The sequence below is a fragment of the Garra rufa genome, chromosome 6 (genome assembly GCF_049309525.1).
Source record: "Garra rufa chromosome 6, GarRuf1.0, whole genome shotgun sequence".
NCBI lineage: Eukaryota > Metazoa > Chordata > Actinopteri > Cypriniformes > Cyprinidae > Garra > Garra rufa.
Genome location: NC_133366.1, coordinates 32588937 through 32607173, shown reverse-complemented (window position 1 = coordinate 32607173; position 18237 = coordinate 32588937). Strand labels below are relative to the sequence as shown.

General features: G+C 43.6%; 1 protein-coding gene across 1 annotated transcript in view; it reads left to right on the top strand.

The window, feature by feature from the left end:
* The window catches only part of gucy1b1 (guanylate cyclase 1 soluble subunit beta 1), a 57657-nt gene that overhangs the window by 25380 nt on the left and 14040 nt on the right, over positions 1-18237 (top strand). The window contains exon 10 of the mRNA XM_073841799.1: positions 7497-7734. Coding sequence (XP_073697900.1) covers positions 7497-7734 — 238 coding nt within the window. The remainder of the gene's footprint in view (positions 1-7496; positions 7735-18237) is intronic.

The following is an 18237-nucleotide window of genomic DNA, read 5'->3' as shown; positions in this document are numbered from 1 at the left end:
AACTGCATTTGTGTGCATGTGTCATTTTGTTAAAGCGTATAGCGAATGCTGTCGAAGTAGTTGTGTGCATACGTGTTGCTCATCCGTCATTGCAAATGGGCTGTGAAAACTCTGCAAGGACATAATTGTATCAAATAACCATTCCGTGACATCCTGGTTCATTCTCATAGGTGTTTCTTCAGCCAGAGTCTCAACTTCATCTGTGTCTGACTCCGGTTCATACATGTACAGCTGAAAAATAGTTTTCTCGCTCTTAGTCATGTTGCTCCTATACCGACTGTTTATTGCTGTAGGTATGCACAGCAGTGATGCATATGATAAACCCTTATCTGAAGATGGGGCGAGAATATGCAGCTAGTTTTTCATTTTATGTGATACACACCAAAACAACTCTTTTTGAGACACACCCCAAATAAGACATTTTCCACGTATTACAGTGGCTTGCAAAAGTATTTATACCCCTTCATTTTTGCATATTTTGTTGCTGCCTTATGTTAAGCTGCTTTAATCTACACTCCATAAACCATAATGGAAAATTTGAATATCTGGAACAGTTGAAATTTACCTCTAGGAGCATTCATATTGCCTGTAGATGTTACTAGACATCCAGTGAAGTTAACCTGTGGCAAATTCAATTGAATGAGTATGATTTGGAAAGGCACACATGTGTTAATAATAGGTCTAACAGCTAAAAATGCATATCAGAAAAAAAAAACAGGCTTTGAGGTACTCATCTGGGGAAGAGTTCAGAAAAATTCTGCTGCATTGAAGTTTCACAGAAGCATGTAGTCTCCATTACCCTTAATGAAAGAAGTTTGAAACAACCAGGACTCTACCTAGAGCTGGCCTCCTGGCCAAACTGAGCAATTGATGGAGAAGAGCTTTGGTTAGAGTGGTGACCAAGAACCTGATGGTCACTATAAATTGAGCTCCATGATCATATATGCAGATGAGAGAAACAGACTGGGAAGGGCAACATTCTTTGGTCTGATGAACCTCAATTCCAATCATGTTTGAAAGAAGGAAGGCATTGCTCTGCCCATCACCTGCAGAGTACCATCCCAAAAGTAAAGTGTGCTGTTAGCAGTCTCATGCTGTAAGGCTGTTTTTCAGTGGCAGGGACTGAGGGACTCATCAGAGTAGTAGAAAAGCTCAGTGCACCAAAATGTTGAGATAACCTTAATGAAAACCCAGTCTAGAGCATTCAGAAACTCAGACTGGGCAGAAGGTTCACCTTAGCAATGACCCTAAGTGCACAGCAAGAGTGGCTTATAGACAACTCTGTGAATGTCTTTGAGTGTCCCAGCCATGGCCTGGACTTGAATCCAATTAAACATTTCTGGAGAAACCTGAAAATGTCTGCCAGACCCCATTCAAGCTTACAGAGCTTGAGAGGTGAAGAGGTGAAACTAAGAATGGAGGATAAAATGTTAGTGTGCAAATCTTGTTGCATCTTACCCAAAAGACTTGAGTCTGTAAAGGTGCTTCAGCTAAGTACTAAGTTAAGGGTATGAATACCTATGCAATGTACTTATTTCAGTTTTTTTATTTTTAATAAATTTATGAAGTTGTGACAATTCTGTTTTTGCTTTGTCATTATGGCATATGAGTGTAGTTTGATGTGGAAAAATAACAAAACATAACAAAACTTAAATGAAAGGGTGTGAATATTTTCCCAAGGCACTGTATAATAAGTAATCTGTGGGATACTTTGAGCTGAAACTTCACAGACAACATTCTGGGGACACCCAAGACCGATATTGCATCTTGTATAATAGGTGTCCTTTAAATAAAATATTTTAGAGTGCAGACCAGTCTCATTTTTTAACATGATATTATATTATTTTTGTTATATTCTTATTTTTGAACTTGTTTACTAACAAGCTAGGAGAGCGTAGTGAATGCAGCGATTACAAATGAGATGTTCAAACAAATTAAAAAGTGTCTTTGTACAATAAAACATCTTTAATTAATCTTTGGCAATCTAAAAAAATCCCTAAATAATTTGATTTAAAATATTTGTATAAAAATGTATACATGTAATTTGGGGAAGATTTAAGCAAATTCAGTTGTGATAGATTAATTATGTTCATTACAAAAATAGCAAGACATTAATTGATTTGTAGTCTACTTTGACAGATTAAAAACCTGTCAAATATAGGGCTAGAGAATACCATACACTCTCCCCTTCCCTGCTTCACTGAATGAAGACCTTTGAGAGTCTGCGTAGAGCTTACAGTAATTTTCATAGAAATAAAATAAGTGGCTCATCTCCTCCCCTGCGTGTCATCATTACCTTTGTACATCTGTAAATTACATTACATGTCAATCAGGCCATCTCTTCCTGTCTAAATGGGTGGTTACACAAGGCAAGCTGGAAATAGACTGCAGTCTTACCCGAGACCATGTGTGAGGATCCAGACCAATACACTGAGTAATACGACTAAGGTCATTTTTAGGTCTCATGACTAAGGCCCAAACCCAGATGGCAACCTAAGCCCTTACAGTCTTGCTCTGAGTCTATAGTTTAGTGATATAATGCTGCATGGACTGTCACAAGGCTGTAACGATAAAAAGCGTAATATTGGTTTCACTTTGTTTCCCCTGTGTACAGCTTTTTTAAGATGGCTGTCTCTCTTTTCCTGCTTGGAAAATGAGGCTGTATTTGCGCTCTCCGTGGGGAGCCGGTCTGCCTCGGTCTGTGAGCTCTGTGTTTGTTTATTAAATCTGGTGGAGAACCTTGAACATCACCAGAGACCCTTTCTCTCATCTAACAGACAATAAATACCAGCCAGAGTTACACAACTGCCTGTGTACAAGTTTCAAATTCTTGTCCGAATTTAAATCATGACTGTTCCCATAATAAAGGTCTTCATAGAAATTTGAAAATGGACTGGGTTATTTTCTCATTTGTGTCACAAATTACATTACTGTGAGTAGCTGACGTGTGGTTGTGTCCTGTCCTTCTAAGCATAATTAACATTCTCATTTTTTGTCAATAGTGTTAGGTGCACATGCATTTCTTAGAAACCTGGATGTATGTGACTTGTTGATAACAGGTGAACAAATAGGCTATATTCTCAATGTGCTGAATAGGACAGCCTTATCTTCACTAGCAGGCATCCTGCACTGAAACTTGTGCAGTTGTTCAATTTAGGACACTGAGATGTGACTCTGCCATTTTCTTAAGGTTTATGCATATGATTTTAGGATACAGTGTTTATATGCAGATTAATTCTGTGCTAGTAGGTATTGCCTCATAGAAGATAGCTGTTTTCTTGTCCATGTGTTGTATTGACTGTGAAGCACGTTGTTTATTTATTTATTTTTGACTACTTACAAGGCCAGCATAACTTCTATTATTTATGATGTTTGAGTAATAAGGTGAAATGTATTTGTAAAGAGCCTGTTTTGTATTCTTGTGAGACCATGTACAGACCAAACCATTGAAATGTGTCTCATGAAGGTCTCAGCTGCAGCAAGCTCAGCAATTTTTTATCCATAATTTAACACATTTAGGAGTTTTGGCCAAAAATAATTCTTAAGGCAGTTACCATGGTGGTGTACCATCTGTACATGAGAGAGACATGTTTTCAGAAATGATTTAAGTTACTGAGCAGACTGGGAGTCTGAGATGAAGAAAATATGTCTCCAAAAGCTTATTTATATATTGCCGTTCAGAAGTTTGGGGTCAGTAAGATCTTTTTTAAAAGAAATTTTTAATTTTATTCAACAACAAATAAAATAGATTAAAAAGGGCTAGTTTACCCAAAAATAATCTTTGTTTATCTTTAGAACACAAATTAAGATGTTTTTTTTTTAATGAAATTCATTATATTTTCATAATAATAGTGCTTTTGCTGTATTTTTCATTATTTAGATGCTTGGTATGCAAAGACATTATATACAGTTAAAGTCAAAAGTTTACATACACCTTGCAGAATCTGATAAATGTTAATTATTTTACAAAAATAAGAGGGGTCATACAAAATGCATGTTATTTTTATATAGTACTGACCTAAATAAGATATTTCACATAAAATATATTTACATATAGTCCACAAGAGAAAATAAAAGTTGAATTTATAAACATGACCCTGTATAAAATTTACACACACTTTATTCTGAATACTATGTTGTTACCTGAATGATCCACAGCTAAAAAAAACGATGCATTAAAGGAGTAGTTCACTTTCAAAACAAAAATTTGCAGATAATGTACTCACCCCCTTGTCATCCAAGATGTTCATGTCTTTCTTTCTTCAGTCGTAAGGAAATTATGTTTTTTTTTTTTAGTAAAACATCTCCATATAATGGACTTCTATGGTGCCCCCGAGTTTGAACTTCCAAAATGCAGCTTCACAGCCGAAGAAAAAAGGGTCTTATCTAGCAAAACGATGGATTATTTTTATTAAAAAAAATTATATACTTGTCATTATATTTATATACTTTTTAACCTCAAATGCTCGTAGTGTCTAGCTCAGCAAGACGAGCATTTGAGATTAAAAAGTATATAAGTTGTAAATGTTTTATTATAAAATAACCGATCGTTTCACTAGATAAGACCCTTCTTCCTTAGCTGGGATCATTTAGAGCCCTTTGAAGCTGCATTAACTGCATTTTGGAAGTTCAAACTCGGGGGTACCATAGAAGTCCACTATATGGAGAAAAATCCTGAAATGTTTTCCTCAAAAAACACCATTTCTTTACGACTAGGGAAAGAAAGACAAGAACGTCTTGGATGACAAGGGAGTGAGTACATTATCTGTAAATTCTTGTTCTGAAAGTGAACTACTCCTTTAAAAGCCAGGGGTGTAAACTTTTGAACAGACTGAAGATGTGTACATAAATCTTATTTTGCCTAGATTTCTTTCTCTTTTTTTTTTTTTAATTTATTTAATTTTTCATTTAATTTACCCTGATCTTCAAATTCGAAAAGTTTTCACCCCTGGCTTGATGCATTGTGTTTCCTTCTGAAGCAACAGTGTTTGTACCTTCTGTAGTAGTTGCAAATAAATCCCTCAGTTGTCCTGAGTGTGAAAAGATGGATCTCTAAATCATATAGTCATTGCTGGAAAGGGTTCAAATTAGGGCTGGGCGATTAATCGAAAAATAATCGAAATCGACATTCAGAACCTATAATCGATCAAATGTTTCCAGGTCGATTATTTCGATTACTTTCCCTTTAAAAACAGTACCGCGTGTGGAGTCACGTGACCCCGCTCCGTTACATTACGTTATTCCGCCGACATGTCCATGGAGAGCTTAAAAAATGTACAGGATATACAAGAGTAATTTTGTTTAGAAGACAGTGCTTATTTTCTACTTTGAAAGTGCATTTTTGGTTTTCGGCCGAAAGACTTTTATCACCGAAACAACACGGCCGAAACAGTATGTTGACACAAACAGAAACCGCAGCCTGCACGTGCTTGTCTGAAGCAACACGTCTGCGGTGTGGACGTATGGAAAGACCCACGGATAGCGATTTGCAAAACTTGTTTTGCCGAAATTTCCAGAGGGGTTGTGTCTGCAGTCGTGCGTGCAGTGATAAGAGCAGAGATCGAGACAAGATGTAGCTTTCAGTGAGTGAAAAACATTAGCTTTACGTTGGTGTTACGTCACAATATTTTAAAGATATGTCTTTTCATACTGTATTTTTATTAATATTTATGTTTTAAACCATGGAGGTGAGCCAATGGATATCACACAAGCAAGTGAAAACTGCGCAATGTTAAAATGAAAGTGAAAACTGATTTTCAGCATCTGACGTGCATTCTCTCAGAGACAATGAGAGACGATTATACTTCATATGCTGATATTAATTTAGTCCCCTAATATTTTCCTTGTGCCCTGAATATGGTGGGAAACGTATAAAAAGAAACGTATATTGTGCAAGGTTTGTTTCAGAAAATCGGTTCTTGAAATAAAGCTCTTAATTTTAATTGAAAACTGCAGTGTTATTAGGGGTTATAAAAGTCTGAATTATGATTTCAGGTGGTCTTAAATGTGGGGACTGAAAGACAAGAAATGATGAAACTTCAAAAGGCTATCCATTGAATAAATCTGAGCGCTGCACGTTTCAAAGTCATTTGTTGCGCTGCTTTGTATACCAGTCTGACAGCGCCTCCTGCTGGAAGAGAAACGCGTAGTCTTGTAAATGTGAATTTTTTTACAGTCTATGATGTGATGGATACAGAAGATAATGTTATAAAAATTTAAACAATTTAAACAAAGGCAGTAAAATATATGTATATGTCAAGTAATAAAATACTTGATTGATGATAATAATTGTTTAAATTAATATAATTGATTTATTCTTTGAAACTTTAATATTAATGTATGCAATTGCAATGCCTTGAGTCTAGTAAGATTAGTACACAGTCATAGCCATAAATGGAATGGTACTAATAATTGGCATAATTCTTTCGGTGTTTCGGTTTTCGGCCTTGGTTTCCTCTTTTTCGGTTTTCGGTTTCGGCCAAGAATTTTCATTTCGGTGCATCCCTACTTGTCAGTGAACTATGAGGGCAAAAAAATAAATATTATATAAATATAATTAAATATAATTTTATTAATAAATAAAATAATCGTTCATTAATCGTAATCGAGTTAAAATGTTCAATTAATCGAGATTTTGATTTTAGGCCAAATCGCCCAGCCCTAGTTCAAATACACAAAAATGCTAAAAAAAAAAAAAAAAAAAAAAAAAAAAACAAACAAGGAATTTGTTGGACCTGAAGGATTGTTCTGAAAAACAGCAGGCAGTTTACCTGTTTAGGACAAACAAGAGACTCATGAATTCACTCACTCACTCACTCACTCACTCACTCACTCACTCACTCACTCACTCACTCACTCACTCACTCACTCACTCATAAATTCAATTATTATTTTCTCTTGTGGACTATATGTAAACGTCTTTTATATGAAATATCTCATTCAGGTCAGTACTAAATAAAAAGTAACATGCATTTCGTATGATCCCTTTTATTTTGGTAAAATAATTACAATTTTGCAGATTCTGCAGGGTGTATGTAAACTTTTGACTTCAACTATATATAAAGATAGAACCTGTAATGTTTATTTCAAAGCTGTGTTTCATCATGTTGTATAACTGAGAGTTCTGAAATGCCATTTGATTACAGATATCTGTTTTACCATTGCCAGTACAGAATAAGAACAGAACAGATGGATGAATGTCTAAATGTAGAGAGCCAATACTCAAACAGCTCTGTGGATAATTAGCACTCAACCTTCAGGGAAAGTACAGTGTCTAAAAGAATGAAATGCTGCGCATTATCCCATGGACAGTTAAAATTAATTCCACAAAAGGATTAATTTTTATATTATATTAAACCATTTAGGTATTTTCAACAATTGCTTTGACTACAACAGCTGTGACTATATAACTTTTTTTTTTTGTTCAGTGACATTGAATACAATGACTGCATTTTGTTAAAGAGTGCACATATAATGATAATACCTCTTTGTTTCAGGTTGCTGTATTCGGTTCTACCTCCGTCTGTAGCCAATGAACTTCGGCATAAGCGGCCAGTGCCTGCTAAGCGATATGACAACGTGACAATTCTTTTTAGCGGCATTGTTGGGTTCAATGCATTCTGCAGCAAACATGCATCAGCAGAGGGAGCCATAAAAATTGTCAATCTGCTCAATGACATCTACACCAGATTTGACATTCTCACTGATTCTCGGAAGAATCCTTATGTGTATAAGGTGAGTGACTTTCAAACTGGAATTTGGATCTGCTTGTATCTGCGTGTTTGGTTTATTGATAGACAGATAAAAATACCTTTATACCATGCTCATAGGCATAGAGATATTTTTGGCCACATCCAGGGATATTCAGCAGCACACAAAGAAACAACTCTGTATGATTGTGACTGGCCTAAAAATATCTTAAAATGACAACTTTTGACAAATATGAGAATGTGCTTGTAAGAAAGCAAGTTAGCCACAATCTAAAGCATTATAACATGAAGGGTGCAAAATATAAAAAAAAATATTTTCAGTGTCAACTTAATATAATGGTGTCTCTTCCAACAAACTTAATAAACCTGCCAGCTACAAAGTTCAACTACAAAAAAAAAGTATTTTTATGATATGTTGTTTTACGACAAATCTTTTATGATGTACCTAATTAGATCAGTAAATGAATGACTATATTTAGAGCAGGGTGCGAAGCTTATTTTAGGTCAAGTGCCAGATTGAATTGTCTTATGTGGGCTGATTTTTTTTTTTTTAAATGTATTAAATCTTGCTGTAGGCAACACAGAGCAGGTATACAGTACTGGGACATAAGAGAAGCACATGGAATTTACTAATTAAATTCACCTGTTACAAACGGGACGACGGAGAGTGGGGATCCAAATGCAAGGCTTTATTATGACGATCGTAGACAGGCAGACAGGGTCGAAAACACCAGCAAACAACAACAGCGAAGACAATCCAAGAGCGTAATCCAACAAGACAGGCGTGGGTCAAAACCAGGTGGGCAGTCCAAAGGAAACAATGAAATGAAAACAAGAAACTAGAAAACTATGGCTAAGACTGGGAAAACAAAAACAGAACTATGGCTAGGGAAAACAACAAGGAGACTAGGAAACCTGAGAGCAAGGGAAAACGCTGGGTAGAGTCCGCTGGAGCAAAACAATACTTCGCAGTGTGTGTGTGTGATGAGCTGGCCTTTATGGCTGATAAACAGGAAGTTACCATAGAGGCAGCAGAGGGAGCAGCAACAGTCAGTGTGGGTAAGAGCTCCCTCTGCTGGCCTGGTGTGACATAGCCCCCACCCAAGGAGCGGCTTCCAGACGCTCCAAAAAACAACAGGAAGAAACAGTCCAGGGGAGCGGTGGGGGGGCCAGGAGACTGAGGCAGAACAGGTTGGGCAAAGGCCCTCCAGAGCAGAGAAGGAGATTCAGGAGCCCTCCAGGGCAGAGCTGGAGGCAGAGCAGTCCTCCGAGGCGGAGCAAGAGGCTTAGGAGCCCTCCAGGGCGGAGCAGGAGGCGGAGCAGCCCTCCAGGGCGGAGCAAGAGGCTTAGGAACCCCCCAGGGCGGAGCAGGAGGCGCAGGAACCCTCCAGGGCGGAGCAGGAGGCGGAGCGGCCCTCCAGGGCGGAGCAGGAACCCTCCAGGGCGGAGCAGGAGACGCAGAAGTCCTCCAGGTCAGAGCAGGAGGCGCAGGAGCCCTCCAGGGCGGAACAGGCGGCCGCATCATGGACTGGGACCTGGGGAGAGTAGAGACAGAGGAGGCAGACAGAGCAAGGAGAGAAGCAGAGAGTTCGTAGGAGCACGCTGACTCCATAGCCGTGACTGGGCAGACAGGAACTTCAGGAACGGCTGTCGTGGTCGTGTCAGAGACGACAAGGAGCCTAGGCGGTGCAGGCAGAGCATGGAATCTTGGCGGAGCAGGCAGAGTGAGGAGTCTAGGCGGAGCAGGCAGAGCAGGGAATCTTGGCGGCGCAGGCAGAGCAAGGAGACTAGGCGGAGCAGGCAGAGCGTGAAGCCTTGGCGGAGCGGGCAGAGCGTGGAGTTCCGCTATGCACGCCACCTCCGAAAGAGGTATAGGCGCAGCGGACATGCGGGCAGATGAGGCCTCCAGAGCAAACTTGTGGACAGACTCATGGGCTGAAGAGGCCACTGGGGCGCAGTGTGCAGCCCACACACTCAAAATGGCGATTGCCATAACAGGTAACGCAGTTGGCAGAGGAATGCCCACCGGGTCGGTGGGCGTGAGGCTTGGGAGCGTTGGCTCTGCATGGCTTGGGAGCGTTGGCTCTGCATGGCTTGGGAGCGTTGGCTCTGGATGCTCAGGGGAGACGTGACTAGGCAGTGAAGGAGCAGCTGTGACCTGACTCGTCATGACAGGAGCAGCAGTGACTTGATTTGGCGTGACGGGAACAGCTGTGACTTGACTTGGCGTGGTTAGAATGACTGTGACTTGATTTGGCTTAAGTGGAACAGCTGTGACCTGACTTGATTTGGGAGGTGTTGTAGTGTCTCGAAGCGACTCTGCAAGTGCTGTTGTAACTTGCTTGGATACAGGAAGTGTTGAGACGTCCTGACTTGACTGAGGGAGTGAAACTCTGTCTTGGCCTGACTCAGGGAGTACTGCTGGATCTTGGCTTGACTCAGGAAGTGAGGCTGGGCCTTGGTTTGACTCAGGAAGTGCTGCTTGGCTTGACTCAAGAAGTGCTGCTGTGACGTAACTTGACATTGCAGGAACATCAGCCATGACGTGACTTGACCCTGCGGGAACGGCAGCTGTTACATGACTTGATGTAGTAGAAACAGCAGCTGTGACATGATTTGACTTGACAGGAACAGTAGCAGTGACGTTCACAGGCTGTGATCTGATTGACGTGACGTGAGCGGGCTCTGGCTTGGCAGATGTGATGTTTGCGGGCGCTGGCTTGGCAGACGTGACATTAGCATGTGCTGACTTGGCATACGTGACATTAGCGGTCGCTGGCTTGGCTGACGTGGTGTTAGCAGGTGCTGGCATGGCTGACGTGACTTTAGCAGTCGCTGGCTCGGTTGACGGAGCATTAACAGTCGCTGGCTTGGCTGGTGTTGATAGTAAGGAACCAACTGAACGAGCGGACAGCAGTGGTGGGTCCTCCAAGCTTGATATTAGTCTCTGATAAGTCACGAAAATGTGGGGGTGTGATGTTGCAGCCACCTCTTCATTAATGATGTTGGGCATGGCGGTCATCTTGGATGCAGGCTTGGGCATGGCGGCCATCTTAGGTGCACGCGCTGGCGTGGCAGCGGCCCTCTTTGCGACAGTCTCTGGCGTGGCGGCCATCTTTGCAGCAGGCTCTGGCGTGGCGGCCATCTTTGCAGCAGGCTCTGGCGTGGCGGCCATCTTTGCAGCAGGCTCTGGTGTGGTGGCCATCTTGGTTGGAGACACAGGAACGGCGGTCATCCTGGTCGGGAATTCATGAACGGAAGCCATCTTGGCCGGGAACTCAGGAATGGAAGCCATCTTGGTCGGAAACTCAGGAACGGAGACTATCTTGGCTGGGAACTCAGGAACGGAGGCCATCTTGGCTGGGAACTCAGGAACGGAGGCCATCTTGGCTGGGAACTCAGGAACGGAGGCCATCTTGGCTGGGAACTCAGGAGCGGAAGCCATCTTGTGAACGGGCTTTGGAACGGCGGCCATCTTGTGAACAGACTCGGGAAGGGTGGCCATCTTGTGAACAGGCTCGGGAAGGGCGGCCATCTTGGGAACTGTCTCTGGAAGGGCGGCCATCTTATGAACGGGCTCTGGAAGGGCGGCCATCTTGACCGGGAACTCAGGAACGGAAGCCATCTTGTGAACGGGCTTTGGGACGGCGGCCATCTTGTGAACAGACTCGGGAAGGGCGGCCATCTTGGGAACTGTCTCTGGAAGGGTGGCCATTTTGTGCCGTGGCTCTGGGCTAGCAGGTATCTTGTGCTGTGACCCTGGGCTGGCAGACATTTTGTGCTGTGGCTTCAAGCTGGCAGACATCTTGTGCTGGGGCTCTGGGCTAGCAGACATCTTGTGCTGAGGCTCTGGGCTCGCAGACATCTTGTGCTGTAGCTTTAAGCTGGCAGACATCTTGTGTTGTGACCTTTTGAGTACTCCCACAGTGAACGGAGATCCACAATATAATAAGACAAAGTCAATAAATTGTGCGAGGGTCCAACTAGGGTCCTCATCAGGTAAACATAAACTGATGTCAGTGTCCAACCCGCTCCAAAAACATTCCTTCAATATAAATTCATCACAAGGTGCCAGGTGACTGTACGTAACAAATTCCTCAACATAACATTCGATAGGACGGCCATCTTGAAAAATGGAGCAGAGGAAACTTATGGGGTTGGATAAACTCCCTGCTGAATCCATACTGAAGGGTGGTTCTGCTGGTGGATAAAGCCGCTGGATCCGAGTTTGGCGAAGTATTCTGTTACAAACGGGACGACGGAGAGTGGGGATCCAAATGCAAGGCTTTATTATGACGATCGTAGACAGGCAGACAGGTTCGAAAACACCAGCAAACAACAACAGCGAAGACAATCCAAGAGCGTAGTCCAACAAGACAGGCGTGGGTCAAAACCAGGTGGGCAGTCCAAAGGAAACAATGAAATGAAAACAAGAAACTAGAAAACTATGGCTAAGACTGGGAAAACAAAAACAGAACTATGGCTAGGGAAAACAACAAGGAGACTAGGAAACCTGAGAGCAAGGGAAAACGCTGGGTAGAGTCCGCTGGAGCAAAACAATACTTTGCAGTGTGTGTGTGTGTGTGATGAGCTGGCCTTTATGGCTGATAAACAGGAAGTTACCATAGAGGCAGCAGAGGGAGCAGCAACAGTCAGTGTGGGTAAGAGCTCCCTCTGCTGGCCTGGTGTGACATCACCAGAGGCCTTTAGATTATATATCCATGCAGTATGCAGTTGGTAATTAGGGAATATTAAACAATACAGAAACAATACGAATATATTTAATAACTTTGGCTTTAAACTACAGTGAACATTGACACAAAGTTTGGCTATATAGCTAATAGTAATTTTACACTAGGTCTACTTCTTAGTTAAACTCCAACAGCAGCAAATCAGTTCTAAAGGAGTCATGTAGGTTAGGGGTCAACCGTTTATTGGCCTGGCCGATTATCTTTAGACATTTTAATGGTTATCGGTATCTATAAAATTATTTAAAAGCATTTTAAAAAAGTCAGAGCCCTTGTTATGCTTAAGTTTGACAATAATTTTCATTTTTACACCAGACATATACAGTTGAGGTCAAAAGTTTACATACACCTTGCAGAATCTGCAAAATGTTAATTATTTTACCAAAATAAGAGGAATTCTACAAAATACATGTTTTTTAATTAGTACTGACCTGAATAAGATATTTCACATGAAAGATGTTTACATATAGTCCACAAGAGAAAATAATAGTTGAATTTAAAAAAATTACCCAGTTCAATGGTTTACATATGCTTGATTTATAATAATGTGTTGTTACCTGAATTATCCACAACTGCCCGCTGTTCTTCAGAAAAATCCTTCAGGTCCCACAAATTATTTGATTTTGTTAGTATTTTGTTCTGTCCTGTTCTGTTTTCCTAGTGTTTTTCCTCTATGTTTCCTATGATAATGGTTTAGTCCTTGTCTTCCCCTTCTGGTTTTGTCTGTATTGGTTTAGTCTTGCCCATATTTGTATTTCCCCCTCGTCATCCTGTTATCTCGTTTGTAACCACGGCTTGTTTTCTGTCAGTGGCGGCTACTGGTCTTTCAAATAGGGGAAGCTCATTTTCGGCCTACATCATAAAATTGTCTATTTATTTAAAAGTAAATTCTGCCCTACGTTCCTTTTCAAGAAAATGGTCTGTGACCCTGTCGTATCAACTAGGCGTCTTTTCCAGTGACTTGACCAGTGTCCTCTCAATGGCCAGCAGAGCTAGGCTGCTTAAACGGCCTTGGCCCATTGTGTTTCGGGTGTAGGACTTGAGCCGCTTTAAACAGGAGAAGCTCCTTTCTACACCTGCAGATGTAGCTCCAATTGTTGCCACTAATGAGAACAGTTTGTAAAGCTGAGGCATTGCACTGTCCAACTCCATGTCTTTAAGGAACACCAAGTAATCACACAGCTTTCCCCTGTTACCCCCCAAGTCCTGATCTGAATACAGGACTTGAAGTTCTGACCTCAGTCTCCCTGAATCAAAGTGATGGCCATAACTTTTCAGGACACTTTGGAAGGCCTCCTCTGGAAATACTTGTCTCATGTCATCAAATTTCTCTGGATTGGCTAATTCTAAGAAGAGCATGCTTTCCAAATTTGAAAAATGTTGAGGAATCTGCTCCAAGATGTTATCAAGGATGGCCATGTACAGATTTCTGTATCGCTCTTGGGGATCCTGTAATTGGGTCAGACCGCGCTTTCTCATGGGCTCATCTCGTGGGTCTGATGTGAGATCTGCTGTTTTGGCATAAACGGCTTGGCAAGCCCCCTCTGACCTCTTCTCTTTGACAAATGCAAGAAGAGATTCAATTCTTTTCTTGCAGTAAAGAACATCCATCGCTCTCTGCTGGACAATATCAAAGACCACATCAGTCTCAGAGAAGATTTGTTCATATGTGTACAACATGAACACAAACTCAAAATCCTCCAGTTTCCTCACAAAGCCTTTGGCACAATCCAGTGTATCATCATCCATTGTTGTATCTGCAATGATGTTCTCAAATGTCTGCAGGAGGCCATCATAATTGTTTGCCACAGTGCTCACTATCCATGATGTGAAATTCCATCGAGTAGGAGCGTTTCTGGGCAACCTTGAACAGCCTGCAGACTCCAGAAAAGATGTCCTCTTTGTGGATTTTGAAAAAATGTGGCAAATCCAGAGAGTGATGCAAAAAAGATTCTGCACTCAGGCAAGCATTTAGCCCCCTGTGACAGCACCAGATTCAGTCTGTGTGCATAGCAATGCACAAACATTGCACTGGGGGCTATTGCTTTCACTTTGGCCTGCAGACCATTGAGATCTGAAACCATGACAGCAGCCCCATCATAGGTCTGTGCCACAAGCTTATCCTTAAAATTGTAGCCCTGCATGTTCTCATTTAATATTTCAAAAACGGACTTGGCATCTCGCCCCCCAGAAACATCAAAAAATAAAGCGCTCCTGAATTTTACCTGCACTATCCACATAGCGAACAATGACAGAGAGTTGGGCACGGCAGGATATATCAGTTGTTTCATCCACCTGCCATCCAAAAAAGGGAGCATCCTGAATTTCATCTCTGATCTGATCAGAAATGGTGGCTGCAAGAGCAGAGATCAAGTCATTTTGAATAGTATGGGACATACCAGAAAACACAGTTGAGGACTCGAATTGTGTGGACAGGAGTCATATTTAGCTAATGTTTCTGTGAACTCCCTGTAATTCCCCTTGTTGGATGATTCACTACTCTCATCATGTCCCCTAAATGACAGCTCCTGCCGGCCTAGCAAGGATGTCACATCAATAAGGCGGTTTAGGAAGGCCCTGTTTTGTTTGACTGTTTCATTATGTTTAGCCACTTGAATGCGAGTACATTCATTTATTGCATGCTCAACCCTGATCCTTCCCATGCAACTTAATCTTGCACATGCACTCACATGTTCATTGCTCTTTTCATGTCTTTTATATGCCCTGTCAAAGTTAGACAGATCTCCAAACCCCACCTTTGACCAAACAACACATCCGTGAGATGGTTTCATCAAGAGGCATGGCCAGCAGTACATTTTATTTGTCACAGCACTTCCAGTCAGCCAGCTAACTTTGTCATACCAGGAGAGCTGAAAAGACCTGTTATTTTTCCCTATCTTTTGCACTAAATCAATCTTAGGTGTTGATCTGCCCTGCCCTCGTAAGGAACACTTTCAAATGGCTTCGCCAAAATCAGATCGACAATATTAGCACTGTCTGCCATCGTGTGCAGTTTCACCCACGATGCTAGCCTAGCCTACTATATGAATGAATGAATGAACAAGCTAAAAAAAAAATATTAAACTCTGTAAAAGTGAAACAAGGAATGTGGTGTATAACTGTGTGAAATGTATGATGAAAATCAAGCAATTTCGCCAAGCAAATATAAAGAAATAGGTTGCAGCAGTTTTTATTTCGACTGAATTTGAGAAATCGTCTCGGGTTACGTATGTAACCTTAGTTCCCTGAGGGAACGAGACGCCGCGTCAGAAACGCTATGGGGAACGCCATTGGCGGGCAGCATTCTGAGTCTTTGTCTAACAACCAATCGTACGACGGGAGTGACGTCACGGGCGCGGTGATGTCAGCGACCAGGAAGTATAAAGCACGTGCCTTTGAAGCCAATGGCAGCTCTAAGGCATGAAGCGAGCGCCGCAGTGTGCGGGAATTATGGTCCGTGACGCGGCGTCTCGTTCCCTCAGGGAACTAAGGTTACATACGTAACCCGAGACGTTCCCTTCCGGGAACTCGAGCCGCGTCAGAAACGCTATGGGGAACGAGATGTCAACGCCCCATAATTTCCTCGCCCTGCGCAGTGTCTGGTCGCCAGCCAGAGCAAGAGGCACTCCTCGGCCCTCAGGCGCACGAGGAGTCTTAGTCCTTTGTCTGGGATTCGCCAGAACAAGAGGGACCGCAATAACCATTGTCTAGTATTCCACGGACAAGAGGGTGTATGTGGTCCTCGGCCCTCAGGCACACGAGGACAGTGCACTCGACCTCCAAGAGTGCTCCTCGGCCCTCAGGCTCCACCTCCGCGTGGTAGCCAGCCAGCGCAGGAGGCACTCCTCGGCCATCGGGCACACGAGGAGTCTTAGTCTTTTGTCTGGGGTTCCGCCAGAACAAGAGGGACTGAATAAACTCGGCCTGGTACTCCCGCCAGGACGCGAGGGAAATAAGCCATTGTCTAGTATTCCATGGACAAGAGGGCTGTGTAATCCTCGGCCCTTGGGCACACGAGGAAAGTACTAGACCTCCGCGTGGTCGCCAGCCAGCGCAGGAGGTACTCCTCGGCCCTCGGGCACACGAGGAGTCTTAGTCCTTTGTCTGGGGTTCCACCAGAGCAAGAAGGACTGAATAAACTCGGCCTGGTACTCCCGCCAGGACGCGAGGGAAATAAGCCATTGTCTAGTATTCCATGGACAAGAGGGCTGTGTGATCCTCGGCCGTCAGGCACACGAGGATATCATTCTCTACCGCCGCTTGTCAGGTTTAACTGACCGCAGGGGGAGAAACTCTCCTCGGCCCTCAGGCACACGAGGAGAGGATGGCGAAAGGGACTTCTCTGTGCCCTGAGAAGTCTTCTCCTGGCTAAGGAGGGGTTGACTCTCTCAGACCTAGCCCTGCTAAGTCGAGAGGACGAACGAGCCTGGAGTGGCTTGGAGGTCGAGTTCGTAGAACCTGACGAACATCAGGGGCGAGGACCAACCCGCAGCACTGCAGATGTCCTGGATTGAGACACCTGCCATGAGAGCTTTCGAGGCTGATAAGCCTCGAGTGGAGTGAGCCTTGACCCCAGTGGAGATGGGAGACCAGAGGACTTGTAAGCAGTAGAAATGGCATCTACGATCCACCTGCTGATAGTAGGCTTTGAAGCCGGATGCCCCCTTTTTGGGGGGCCGAAACAGATAAACAGTTGCTCTGTTTTCCACCACATGGCAGCTCTGTGGACGTATGCGTCCAGCGATCTAACTGGACACATACAATTATACTTCCTATGGTCGCTCTCCAGGAATGGAGAAGGATAAAACGCCTGAAGCGTAATCGGCTGAGGTGCTAGGGACGGGACCTTGGGAACGTACCCAACTCTCGGGTAGAGAAATGCTTTGGCCATACCGGGAGCAAACTCAATGTGAGAGGAGGCCACCGAAAGGGCCTGCAGGTCCCCCACTCTCTTTAGGGAGGTGAGCGCCAGCAGCAGCGCTGCCTTTATGGTAAGCAAGCGATCTGAGATCTCCTCTATGGGTTCAAATGGAGGCTTACAAAGGGCTTCTAGCACCACTGCCAGGTCCCACGTGGGGACCCTCGGTTTCACTCGAGGCCTCAGCCTGAGTGCACCGCGGAGGAAACGTATGACCAGGGGGTGTCTGCCCACTGAGAGGCCACCGTGAAGGGTGTGGAAGGCAGATATAGCCGCCACATACACCTTCAGAGTGGAGTGAGCTAGCCCCGCAGAAAGACGAGTTTGTAGGAACTCCAGTACTGTATCTATCGAGCAGTTAACTGGGTCTAAGTTGTGTTCTTGACACCATACAACAAACAATTTCCACTTAAGGCCGTATAGTTTCCTCGTAGAGGGAGCTCTGGATTGAAGAAGGGTCTCAACAACCTCGGTTGAGAGACCAGCTTCTATGAGTTGCGCCCCCTCAGGGGCCATACCCATAACTTTCACCTCTCTGGGTGGGGGTGGCAGATCGCGCCCCCAGCCTGAGAGAGAAGGTCCCTCCTGACAGGAATCTGGAGAGCCGTCGGGGAGGGCGATTAGGTCCTAGAACCATACTCGGGCCGGCCAGTACGGGGCTACTAGCAACAGCCGCACTTGATGCTGGCGGACTCTTTCCAGAACTCCCGGGAGCAGAGCGATCGGGGGAAAAGCGTACAGACGCAGCCTCGGCCATGTCTGTACCATGGCATCCAGCCCAAGAGCTGGAGGAACTAGAGAGTACCAGAGGGGACATTGCGATGTCTCTCGAGTCGCAAAGAGGTCCACCTGAGCCTGGCTA